Raw genomic sequence first — 13,497 nt, 5'->3', positions numbered from 1 at the left:
AGCTTTTGGGGGTGTTTTATCTGACTCTGCAGTAATAGCACATAGCAAATTACCACCTACAGAGCTTGTGAGACTTTTTATAGGAAAGGATGGTTAGCATGTTGTTATTGTTGCAAACTGATTGTGGAAGTTGCAAAGCATCTGTGGGGATTTGGGTGCTTAGTTACTTGGCTGGGCTCAAGGCTTGACGGGAAAACAGTTACACTGAATTATGGCACAACAGATGTAGATTGTCTTCAGCTGACGAGGAATTAGTTCAGCTGTTTCTTTAAGTCAGATGCTGATTAAAAACAAACATTTTAAAAGAAAACTTGCTTTCAGCTCAGTTTTGCATGTTTCCTGTGATTCATTGAAAGTTTGTTCTGACTAAAATGCCACTTACATTTTGGCAATTACTGCAAATACTGGAAAAAGTTTACAGAGCTCTGAAGTCTTAGGTGGAACAGTCTGCAAATGCAGTCTGTTAATTGCCTTCTGGACAGCTTTTGTTACGCTATCACCACATGCCAAATGCAGTTTGGAGGGTTTTGTCACCGGCAGATTTAACTACTTCAGACATTGGGGGTGGGGGAGGAAGGAAAAAGGAGAGGGAAAGGGAAGGAAAAGGGAAAGGGAAAGGGAGAGGAATTTATTTTTGTGTTACATAGCCAGTGAGATGTCTGTTGTTCAAAGTCACCTTTGAAGCAGGTTTATTGAGAGCAAATGCCTAAGTCACAGCCTTGTCCATGTTGCTTTTGATTTGACCACTTCACAGAAAACCTGGGATGAATTACTTCAGGTGACAGTGGCAGAATTTGGAGCTACCATTCACCAAGTGTATTATTTAGACTTGCTAAGAAGTAACAGAGACATAAAGGGTCGCTTTATTTTCCTTCTTTCAAAAGCAGTGTACCTTTTATTGTCTTTATTTAGAACTAAATATATTTTAATGTGCTTGAAAGAAATTGAGAACACAACTTCCACCCATCATTAATTTTCTGAGATTATGCTGAGGAAGAAAAATAAAACCTGAGAATCCCAGAGTTGTTTTAAAGACTTTTTTAATAAAGTTAAGTTCATAGTGAGATCACTGTTTGTAAAAGTTTATTATCTCACAAAACATGGGCAGCTTTTTTTGTGAACTTAGAAATATGATCACTTTTCATTTTTGAGTCAATTAGAGTAACAAAAAAAAAGGCCCTCTATCAACAAAGCACCCCCTATGCCTTTTGTTAATTGGAAGTTAAGGTCTTGGTAAACACTCAAGTTACTTTAGTCTGAGCTCATGAGTAAAATGAAATGTGTCTGTAATTAAAAATATGTAAATTTGGCTTATAAATAGCAGTGGCCTTTTAATGGGGAAAGAACGTCAAACTTGTTAATTGTGGAAGTAATCATTACTCTGTACTATTATACAGTTTCATGCTAATTATTATTTAATATTTAACATCCCTTTGATCAGATGTCACGCTAGCTGTGCGTAGGTCCTTTTTTAGGTTAAAAATGACATTGCCAGTTTTCTCAGAATTAAATTCAGTAAAAGTCTTACAGTTAGTCAAAAGAAGAGAGTTAAGCTTTTCTCCATTTCTAGATTTAAGCCTACCTTATTCAGTATAGTGATCTTAAACCATCAGGATGCCATTCACTTTAGAAGGGCTGGCACATGCTTGTCCAAACCCACATGAATGGATTCTTTTAACAGAAGAATTTCAGATTATGCCTTACAAAAGCTTATTCTGCACAGTGGAGGATGTTCATAATATTATAGTTTCAGGTTGAATAATATTACTTATAAAATGTTTGTTAGTAACTTCTTCCTTCCTACCATGTATGGTAATTGGTATAAACATACCAGCTATCTCCCCAGTTTCTTCTTTGTCATACAATGAAAGAATAATCCAATGTTTATTTGTCAAAAGAGATCCTTTCATTACATTTGTCAACATATTTAAGACTGTGAATGACTAATGCAGTGTAACTGCAGCATAAAAGGAGAAGGAAAATCATATATTATCTTAAAGTGAGCCACATGAACTTTTCACAGTTCAGGTCTTTTTTTAAGTTTTCTTTAGCATAAAAGTTCGTTGTGGAAGTTCAAACCTTGCTAAGTGGAAAATTACTTGTAGGTAATTTTTGAAACGTGAAGAAAGAACTTAATATTCCTTACTTTTTTTTTTCCCACCTAGAGACTTTTTCCATTAGAAAAACACATACCCAAACAGGTGGGATTTTGATAGGGGTTTTTGTTTGTTTGTTTGTTTTTGTTTTTTTAACAAGAGTAGAAATCCTTATGATCATAGAGTCCTGTGTCCTACAGAAGAACTTTCTCAGGGCCAAGGGAAGTAAAGAGAAGTATTTTCAATGTCTTGTCGCTGTATGTTTCATTCTGAAGGTGTACGGATGCTGGATGGAGATGTGACAGACATGGTAGAAGCAAAGTCTCTGAGCCTTAACCCCCAGCACATCCACATCTACAGTGCCAGCTGGGGGCCTGACGATGACGGCAAGACTGTGGACGGACCTGCTTCTCTCGCACGTCAGGCCTTCGAGAATGGCATCAGAATGGTAGGTTGGCATCAAAGCACATACCCTGGGTCTGCTCTCATGCACAAGGGCAAGGGTACACACGCACGGTATCTGCAAGTGCACGGTGTGTGGAAGAGGACAGGAGGCTGAAGGGTAGAAAAGCTGCCTTTGTGTAAAACTAAACGTGCGTTTTTTGCTGTGTAGTGACCTGATGGTCAGTCCTTCCTGAAGTATCAGCCCTGTTCATTTTCAGCTGAAATACATCATCCTCAGTGTCCTTTAAAACTGCTCTGTCGTAATGATGTAATTCTGCAAGAAAAAAATAAGACTGAAAAATGCTACTTTGCACAACAGTGCCAAGTCACCAAATCAGAATTGCAATGAAATTTTAATGCAAAAGCCTTGAATGATTTTCCTTCTTCCTTACTGTTGTTGCTTTGTTTTGCTTGATTTCTTAATGGAAGTTTTATGATTTTAATAGGGAGTTGTGGGCTAAAAGAAGTCTACACCCATGTTCGTGTTAGCATTCATGTCTGGTCTCAGATAACATACACCCTATTTATAACTCACATACACATTTCTCTACAAGTCTGTATTATTACATTTTCCCTGTGATATAGCCCAGAGATCTTAAATAATGCAACACACAAAATCCTGAACACCACTATATGAAAAAAAATCTAAGACCTTTTCAATTTTCTTTAACAAATAACTGTCAAATAAGACTATGGAAGGAAATGAGGAGTTAGAGGAACTTTTGATGTCAAAGGCCAGTTTTTAGCTTTCCTTTTACCATTCTGCCTGTTAAATAGATCAGGGAATTCCTCGTCTTCCAGCACTCACACCTCTTTCTGCAACACAGGACTGATAGAAAAGATTTTAAAGCTTTGAGCTTGAAGGCCTAAGCATTATTTTGAGTGCAGCAGGGGACTTGCTAGTTCAGTGGCGGGTGGCTCTAGGATCAGAAAAGAGGGATTAGTACAAAACATTGGCTTAAAGAGACTAAAACTGTTGGAGCAAAGTGGAACTGGAACATGGTAAAACTGTGCAGAAAGATTGGAAAGTGCAGCTGTTATTGAAGTCAGTAACTGTTTTTAACCAGAAATGCCAAGATTGATTTTAGCAAAATATAGCTAAAATTCAGCCTGGAAGATTTTTGCCATGTGTAAAAGACTATGTCTGCCACTGAGAGGCTATATTAACTTAAGGCATACCATAAAAGCAGCCATAATAGCAAACAGGGACAATGGGTGCAGAAGGGTAATAGTCACAGTTACAAGAGAGCCTCGTCAATCTGGCAGCCTCTATGCAGAGTGCAGGATTTCAAGTGATTTACAGCATACTTGACTATAAGTTATAAATAAATACATCATAAAATTGATACCCAGTATCATCATAAATGTTGCCTAGGAGGTGTGAATGCACATCTCATCACAGCTGCATCCTGGTTTCCTCAATAAAGTGGCACAAATCTCTTACTCTCACTCCAATCCGCCCTGCCCCGAGTGTGGATAGTAATACATGCTCAGATCCCTAGTAGGTAAGTTATGAAGAGTAATACTGAAATACTGAACTAGCGACAGGTACTGTCTAGTGTTAAAGGCATGTCTCCAAACTCAGTTCTGTGTGTGCTTTAGTAACCATGCAGCCATGAGCCGCTGCCTTCCTTTCACTTGGTCATAGGATGACCATTCGGTGTGGAGCGGCAGTTACACTTCTGCTTGTTGTACACTATGTGATAGGTGAAGCCCACCATAACAAATACTCAAGCATACTCAAGTATATACCCCACGAGAAATCCCAGGGGCTTAGCAATTAAACACATTTAGAGACACTGATATGTTCTACCCCAGATAACTCTTGTGTTTTAATAAGCATTAAGATAATTATCAAAGTGCTCTTAGAATATAACAAGTATGTAGAAGAGCAGTTGACTCCCACGTTACTGCTTCCCATGCATCATTGCTCCTCCCTTCAGATGGCATATTAGAGCTCCCCATCACCCAGCTAGAGTTTACTACTGTTTGGCAGTGACCATAGAGAAGAAAAGCAATAAAGTGATGAAGGGGACCCCAATGTCACTCCAGGATGCAGGGGAACTTGAACAAAATAAATTTTACATTTAAACATGTATGTGTGTCTATTTAGATGTCATATTTCATTGTAAGTTCAGCCTAAATTTCCTTACTAGAAAAACACAGCAATTTATGCATTGAAATCTCAAAGTGGGGATAAATCCGGTATAAATCAAGAATGTGGTGTAATTTGCCAAAAGCATGGATCTTGCCTACAAGCGTTATTGTTCCATTGTTATTATTATAGCTGTAATGTGAGAGGATACTCTACAGAACCCAGATGAATTTAATTTTACCAGCACATTGTTCTATATTTTTAGTAAGTACCAATATATAGTAGAAACATACTATTTTAATATTCTGAGGTGGCATTTTTTCTGACAGCAATGCAGAAAAATAGTTCAGTATATATATTTTTAAGACATAGTTGAAGTCATATTTGATGTATCAAATTATCATTTTTACAATTGAACTTCTATTTCATTTTATCAAATTTTGTTCTGCCGAAAGTTACCCATGCAGAGTTGAATAGGTTTAAATATATTTTGAAACGTTGTACAGCTCTAACTTTTAAAGCTTTTTCATTTCTACTGTGGAAATAAAAGTTCTCGTTAAAACTTACATAAAATCATACTGATAAGAAATACAAAATTTTGAAGTTCAGTCTATGATTTTCATTCCTTAAGATGTAATTTAGACTGAAAGATTGTACATGTATGTCTCAATTACCACCTTCCTTAAAAGGCTTAGCTTCCAGACCAAAAATTACTTAAAGATTAAACAATTCTTTTTAATAAACCACACCTTTCCATGTTCAGATAAAGATACTTTTTCTTTATTTCCTTGTACTGCTGTAAGATCTGTCATTTTAAACAATGAGGCAAATGGGAAAACAAAAGAGGAATTATCTCTATGCCAAAACATTCCTAAAATCAAATCATAGTCCAAGGTAATGACTAGATTCTCAGCCAAACATAGATTTCCCCAAGCAGTTGCAGTAATTGTGCAAATAATAATAGGCAGACAAAAATGCTTATTACATTGTGTACAGATCTTGACCACCCTTTTTTAGAAATATCGAACTGAACAATAGTATTACATCTAGTGTAGCATCTGTAATGTAAATTAAAGTAACATTGGTACAGGAAAATTTGGAAGACCTTCTAGGTCTACACAAAGGTTGAAGATTAATATTCTTCATTTATTGTGCATCTGCACTCACAACTGGGTACTGTTTGTTAAAAATGGAACAGCAAAGGGAAAGGTCAAGATTTTTAGAAAACATTTGAAGATGTAATTATGCTTAGCTTTTTAAATTAGGAATAATAATAAATTTGATTAGAGTATAATTAAACTGAATTATTACTTTTTTATTATACTCATAAAGTAAAAATAAAACAGATGCAAGAGCCACAGTTTCTCATTCAGTTTGTTGAGAGGCTGGGATCCATGAAAAAAAAATGCCTGGTTTATCTTTAATGCATATTATTCCAATTAACAGCTCATGCTGGGTGTTTTAGAACTATTATTATTATTTTAAAATCTGCTGAGCTAATGTAATTATTCCTTCCAAATCCTGCAGAAAATAACAAAGATAAATTACTGTACAGTTTTTCCATGGAGTTCTACAGAGACAGAACATGCCATGAATTGAAATAGACAAATCTATTTAAAGAGAGGATACTGAGTAATAACTGAGTTTATGAAATGACAGCCTAACCCACAAGTTAAATATGCTTTAAAAATTCTGCCCAGGATCAAGGAAACCAATTTTTAAACCTGTCTCAAGTATCATGATTTTCTGTCATCTTTAGGGTATTTTGTTTAATTCTATTAAATTTGCATACTTGAATTCAAAGAGAAACCTTGGAGACTTTGCTATCAAACAATTTCTATGCAAATATAAAAGCTCTTTTTATACCATGCTTCTAGTTGACAAGGTCCTTTTCTTGGTAATAGTTTAGTCATAACGGTGGAAGATTCTAGAGGCTTGTGTTTTAAATACCAATGTGTTAGAGGTTGTGGAACTACTAATCTCAAAAATAATTCCATTATAATCACGCAGAACTTCACAAAGGGCATTATATCCAAACATAACATATTCAAGAGAAGATTTGGTATGTAATGTCTCATTTCACCCTGTGTTTATGTACAGATTTAGCATTGCAAAACATGATTGTGGCCATCATGTAGTAAGATTGTGCTGCATCTGAGGAAACCCCAAAACATTTCCTTCATTCTGAAAAATAAACCCAAAGTAGTACCATTAGATTTTAAGATGACTCTCTGTATTTCACAGCACATAAGCACAATACTATAAGCCCTTGGAAAACTTAGGCTCGCTGATTCATGGCTCTGTGATACAGCATTCAGACTAATTCATTTCTATTCATACAAATAAGGCTGTTGTTCTGGGATCAGTCTCAACATCATTTGGAGACTAATGCATTTCAGATATTCTGACTTGTTCTTTCACTGCTGTTTGGCAAAGGCTTAATACTGAAGTTTCTGGATATATGAGCCCTATTGATATTGTACGTTACAGGGTTTTAAAGAGCTGGTTATCGCACCTCTCCAAACGTCTCGCCAGCTGCATGCTTTATATTGTTTGTTCTGCAGTACCCACAAGGTACTCCAAATCAGCAACAGGGCAGGTCATCCTTAATGTAACCTAAGAGGGTGGAGAGGCAGGGAAATCTACATGGAAACCCTTGGCTTTCTGCCTGCTTCTGTGCAGGGGCCTTCATCTTACTGCCATGACACCACTCTGTTTAGCAAGCTGGAGACAAGCCAAAATGTTTGATGGACATTAATGATCAGATGCTGTGTGGCTGAACCTCTTGTGAGAACTCGGCTTGGTGCCTTCCCTCCCATCATCACTGCCCCTTCTCATCTCTCTCGCTTCACCAGCTTTGGCTGCAGACTCTGTTCACAGTGTTTGCTGGGAGCAGAAGGGTCTCTTGCAATCACCAAACAAGCTTCCTGCCCTCACGCAGGAGAGAGAAAGGCAAGGGAAGGGAAGAAAAAGAAAGGGAAGAAAAGGGAGAGGAGAAAAGAAAGGATTTCATGTATATACTATTGTTGTTGTTGTTATATAATATACATACTATATATTCTTGGAAGTGGAAGATCTTGTTCATAATTTGCAAGTGTCCTGGAAAAGGTTTGCTGCCCCTGTTATACCACGGATGTTTCTTTTAAATGTATTTGTCCTGTCATCACTTCTCAACATCATTCTGAGTAGGGTGTGTTGCCTACACAAAGACAAGTTACTGTGTTCTGCTTTGCTAGAGAATTACACTATAAAAATCAAAGTCGGAAGTTACCACAGGAAGTCTCAAAGGTGTGCAAATAACTTCCAAAATGGTTGTCATTTTACACACTGAAATGTTATGCACATGGGTTAAGACCAGGCTTTTTAAACTGTGTATTGTGTTTGTCACCTTGTGCAGCTCCCATCTGAGACTGAGTAGCACATACCTGTGTGTAAGCGTATCTCAGATCATATGTAGATACATTTTGCATGCAAACACCTCCTGTGCATTTCTGATGAGTTGGTGAAAAAAATACTTGCTGAAGATCAACCAGGAGAATTAGTGCTGTGCTTGGGGAAGGTGTCAGAAGACATGACTTCCAGTATGCTGATGTCACCTAGTATTAGGTCCTGGCATTTTTCTGCTATATGATTTGCATATATACTGTGTATCCCTATTATATCTAATATCTGAACATGTGACGCTATAGTTACTTCAACATGGTGACTGAAATGTTGAGTGGCATTGAACTATAGGTGGGTGCTAACTGTGAACCAGAACTGGAAAAGTCATACAGCATTTTAGTATTCTAATTCTTCCTTCTGATGTCACAAGAAATAACACCACTGGCTTGAAATAATATTTGTAGTTCTAATATCAGAAAAGAATATTATCATCTAATCCTGGCCTACATCATAAACCAGACCAGCAAAATTCCATCCAATTACTACTGCTTCAGTATCTCTTGTTTTCTTGATCTATTGTTTTCTCTTTCCTGTACATCTTTTGTGAAGACCCTGTCTTGACTGAAACTTGTTATGTCCATGGCTTTGCAAGTCACTAATCTTCACTATTAAAAATATATAGCTTGTTACTCATCTAGATTTCTTAGTTTTCTTTCCACTGCAAAATGCCTCTGCTGTTATATTTATGGTGCATCTTATAGTGTTGGAAATCTCCACATGTAAGTAATTACATATTTTGGCCAAGTGGTCTCTTGGATAAATTAAATTGGAACATAGGGACATAAGACAGGAAATGAAAGCATAGGTCATCCAGTACAGTTCCCTACTATCACAGGCATCATGTCCTATAAATACATTCAGCAATTTCTATTCTAGAATGAACTAGAAATTTTTTCCCCTTTATGGGAGATCATTTCACAGCCATTGCTAATCTATTGGTTAGAGAGTTTCTTCTAAGTTACAACCGGGTTCAGTCATGTGCAGGTTTTTTGCCCAATTGTTCCTGGGCTAAAAATGGGCTTCAGTTTAAATTCCTTTTCTCTTTCCATTTTTGTTTCTGACATATTTATAGAATACAGTCTCCTCTCAGACTTAATTTTGATTTGATAAACAAGCCACACTCATAAATTGCTAACCTGATCGCCTTGTATGACAAGGGGACCTGCTTAGCGGGTGATGGAAAGGCTGTGAATGTTGTCTACCTGGACTTCAGCAAAGCCTTTGGCATGGTTTCTCACAGCATTCTGCTTGAGAAACTGGCTACCACTGGCCTGGACAGGCACAGCCTCTGCTGGGTAAAAAACTGGCTGGATTGTCAGACACAAAGAGTCATGGTAAATGGAGCTAAATCCAGCTGGAGGCCGGTCACAAGTGGTGCTCCCCAGGGCTCAGTCCCAACTCCAGTCCTGTTCAATATCTTTATCAATAACCTGGATGGAAGGTTTGAAAGTTCCCTCAGTAGTTTTACGGACGACACTAAGCTAGGAGGAAGTGTTGATCTGTCCAGCAATAGGGAGGCTCTTCAGAGGGATCTGGACAAGCTGGATTGATGGGCTGAAATCAGCGGGATGAGGTTCAACAAGGCAAAGTGCAGAGTCCTGCACTTGGGACATACCAACCCTGTGCAGTGCTACAGGCTTGGAGAAGAGTGGCTGGACAGCTGCCTGGTGGAGAAGGACCTGCAGGTGTTGGTTGACTGCTGACTGAATATGAGCCAGCAGTGTGCCCAGGTGGCCAAGAAGGCCAATGGCATCCTGGTATGTATCAATTAGCTGCTGAGGGAACTGGGGTTGTTTAGCCTGGAGAAGAGGAGGCTGAGGGGAGACCTTACCTCTGCCTACAGTTACCTGAAAAGAGGTTTTAGAGAGATGGGAGATGGTCTCTTCACCCAGGCGACAGGTGATAGGACAAGAGGGAACGGGCTCAAGCTGCACCAGGGCAGGTTCAGATTAGACATTAGGAAAAAATTCTTCATCAGAAGGGTTTTCTGGCATTAGAACTGGCTGCCCAGGGAGGTGGTTGAGTCACTGAACCTGCATATATTTAAAAGATGGGTAGATGCTCATAATTTAGAAGGTTTAGTAGAGGACAGATGTGGTTTGACTTGATGATCTCAACAGTCTTTTCCAGCCTAGTGATTCTGTAAAAACTAGGCTATCTCCTTTCTCATCAGACTGCTGCTTCTCTTCACATCTTCCATCCTGTTTTCTTGATTGTAGGTAATCATAATTAATAGATTCACTAGCATTTTATTTCTTTTTGTATCAAAATTACCTGATAACTTAGTTTCCCTGGTTCATCCTTAAAATTCTCTAAATATAACTTTATTAACTCCTGTGTTTCGCTAGCATAGACCAGATAATCTCCGGTGCAACCATTTCTATCTCTACCTTACTGTTAAATTCACCTTCTTTTTTTTTTTTTTTGGTTTCATTACTGTGTTCTTGGAGGGCTCATCACATGCTTTTCAGAAAGCAGACAGGCTGGTTCTAATACATTCCTCTGCATCTAGTAAGATATCAGAGAAAAACTTTAACAGATTTACCTGGAATTCAAAAGCACTCGTTGCATTTTAACCTGTTTCTATTAATGCTGGTGTTTCTTATTCTGTCCTTTAAAATCTGTTCTACAGCCTTAATGGCAATGTTTTGTGTATTTGATTTCCTTCTGTTTGTCAAAATTTCCAAACCACAGTTCATTCCTGTGCTTCTGAAACCCTTTCTGTTTCCCAGCATTATTTTTTCAACTGTGGAAACCGGAATGGGGCATGGAAGTTACAGCTTTCTCTACACACACGTAGCACTGTCTTCCTATTCCCTGTGCACATTCATATTCACCCTGCTTACTGATCCAAGAAGCAAGACTAAATTTTGAGGAAACTCATTGTCATTTGATTACCTTCCATTATCCTAAACTTCCTTTCAGAGTCACCACTTTCCAACAGTTTGTCCACCCTCCAACAGGCTTCATTTCTTGGTTTTATTACATTGCATTTGTCTGATAACCATATCTCAGGATGCCTTTGTGGCTTTGCAGACGTGGTTTATATTTGATATGATTTAGTTTTCTCCAAACTGAGTTTGCCCAACAAAAAACAAGTTAGGTGACAACCTTAACACATCATTAAGCTAATAAGAATTCTTTGTTCTACCATTTACACATAGTTAGCAACTTCCAGTATTCAGCAAAAATAGAATTAGGGATACTGCCTTCCAGTAAATTAAAAAGATTTTAGGCTCAATAGTATCTGTATGACCTTTGATGCAATATGATTTATTTTCTGGTGGAAATATATTAACAAAGCTAGCATTTAAATTTCTTTGCTTTCTGTGAAAAGTGAACTTTTTCACAGGCAGTCAATGTGTAGTACAAAAAATGCAGAAAAAGAAATAGTACACCGCGAGTATTCTTACATTACAGTCAATGGAATATACAAATACTGAAATGCAGGAAAGTCTGGAATGAGAGTTACAAGAAAATATACCTCAAAATGTCCAGTTTCCTTACAATGTCACAAAGTGTACTGGAAACCAAAACTGTTTAGTTACCTCATCCCATCTCACACATACATGGAAACTGCTGTTACAAGCCAGAATAGCATTACTGCTTTTGGACTTGTTTTCAGAAGTGGCCTCTGGCTTTTGGTCCCCAGCCTGAAACAGGTGATATATTTGAACATAATAAAAACCCACACACCAGTCTTGTTGTGGGGTAAATCTTAACTTGGAAAGCCAAGACTGAAAAGCAACTTTGGCAAATGGATGTCTTTCCATATGCTTAAGCATATACATTTCAGAGAGTGCATTTTCAAAACATGAATCTGATTACTTTGTACAAGCAGATCACATACCCACTTCCCTCATATACTTGAGTAGCAGCAGTATGTATGTATTTCTACATGTCATGGGAAAAATAGATTTCTGAAAGGCAAAAATGTTTGGTATCAAGAGGTTGCTGTGCATAGAATTTACCGCAGGTTTAAGGCCCAAACCTGTGAGAGCTGTGATTTTACAGGCAGCCTAAGTGTGTTCTTTCTTCCTAAATGGATGCTATGGGAGATAAACTGCACAAAGAGACTACTGCAGTTCTCAGTCTGCAGATGTAGAAGCAGAACAGCCTTGTTTTCCCACTCAACTCTTGAAAGAGCCAAAGTTGCAGAAAGTTTCATGCTGTTTATTGATCGCAGAAGTTCGACAGACTTCTCAAAACAGGAAGATTTCCATAAGGAAGAGTCTGATGTAAACACTGAAATAACAACTGTGCCAGTCTGGTGGCCATGGACTTCTCTGTAGAGTGTTTCATCAGATGGTGCTATAAACACAATCACAGTTGCCCCACTCTGCAGAATGGGTGTTTGTGTGTAAAGTTCATCCTGTCTCCAGTCCTAACACAGGTATCTTTCTTGCACAACACCTCTTCACGTCGGCTTTGCACACATTTCAGCTGTCATTAACTAGAGGCTCGTTCTGCAGCAGAAATTTTGGAAAACCCAGCCCTTGTTTTATCACAGGTGTTTACAGTGTGCAGCTTGTTTTATCCCAGTAACAATATCAGCAACAAGATCAGTAATGATAATGTGCAGAGATAACCTGAGCCAGAATGGCTATTCATGCAGCCTTGTAGCTGGTTCTGTTTTGTTTAGGAAAATGAGAAATTCATTCCAGCATTCCACAGGTTCAGATTTCAGGTTTCAGCCAACACTTATTTTGGTTGCACTTTAAACACTAATTATAGCTCTGTGGGGAATATCTTGGAGCTGTTTAAGCTGTTGTTCTTGTGAAGAGTATAATAAAAAATACACCACATGCAAGGATGCATGTTGAAACGTTCCACTGATATATCCCAATGATTACCATGTTAATACGTGGGTGCTTGTGGTTATTCAATATGTTATTTTTTACGCACACATTAAAATATTTTCACGCTTCAGTATTTTATCAGTATCATATCCTCTGAGCTAATAAAATACATTTTTTCTTCTTTTTCATTGTGGTTAATAATTTTGTCTTTCCTTTTCGCAATTAAGAAGCTGGTTCAGAAGTAGACAAAAGGTTTAACTTTATTAGCAACAATTTGCCTTTTCAGCAATATAAGGTAATCATTGCTTTTTGTAAGTAGTAACATGTTTTTGCATTGTATATTTATTGTGGGTATGCCTGCTCCAGACTAGGAAATATTTTTGTGACTTCCTCGTTTTCCTAAGAGTAAAAACATGACTGCTATTATAAAAACATAGGACTCAATTTTAAGACATTCCCTCAAATACACATATTTTATTTATTTACACCTGTTAGGCATGTTACATAGTTCTTCATAGGGATTGTAAGGGCACATTTTTTAATTAATGGATGCCCAAATGTGAATTTTTCTGAGAGCATGGATATCTTAAGAGAATTAATGGCCTCAGAAATTTATCCA

General features: G+C 37.7%; 1 protein-coding gene across 1 annotated transcript in view; it reads left to right on the top strand.

The window, feature by feature from the left end:
- The window catches only part of PCSK5 (proprotein convertase subtilisin/kexin type 5), a gene marked incomplete at its 5' end in the record, with an annotated part of 182,677 nt that overhangs the window by 100,896 nt on the left and 68,284 nt on the right, over positions 1-13,497 (top strand). Inside the window, one exon of the mRNA XM_084278334.1 lies at positions 2,372-2,544. Coding sequence (XP_084134460.1) covers positions 2,372-2,544 — 173 coding nt within the window. The remainder of the gene's footprint in view (positions 1-2,371; positions 2,545-13,497) is intronic.

Source organism: Gallinula chloropus (genome assembly GCF_964237585.1).
Source record: "Gallinula chloropus genome assembly, chromosome: Z".
NCBI lineage: Eukaryota > Metazoa > Chordata > Aves > Gruiformes > Rallidae > Gallinula > Gallinula chloropus.
The sequence above is the reverse complement of the archived record's forward strand: the minus strand, read 5'-3'. Positions and strand labels throughout refer to the sequence as shown.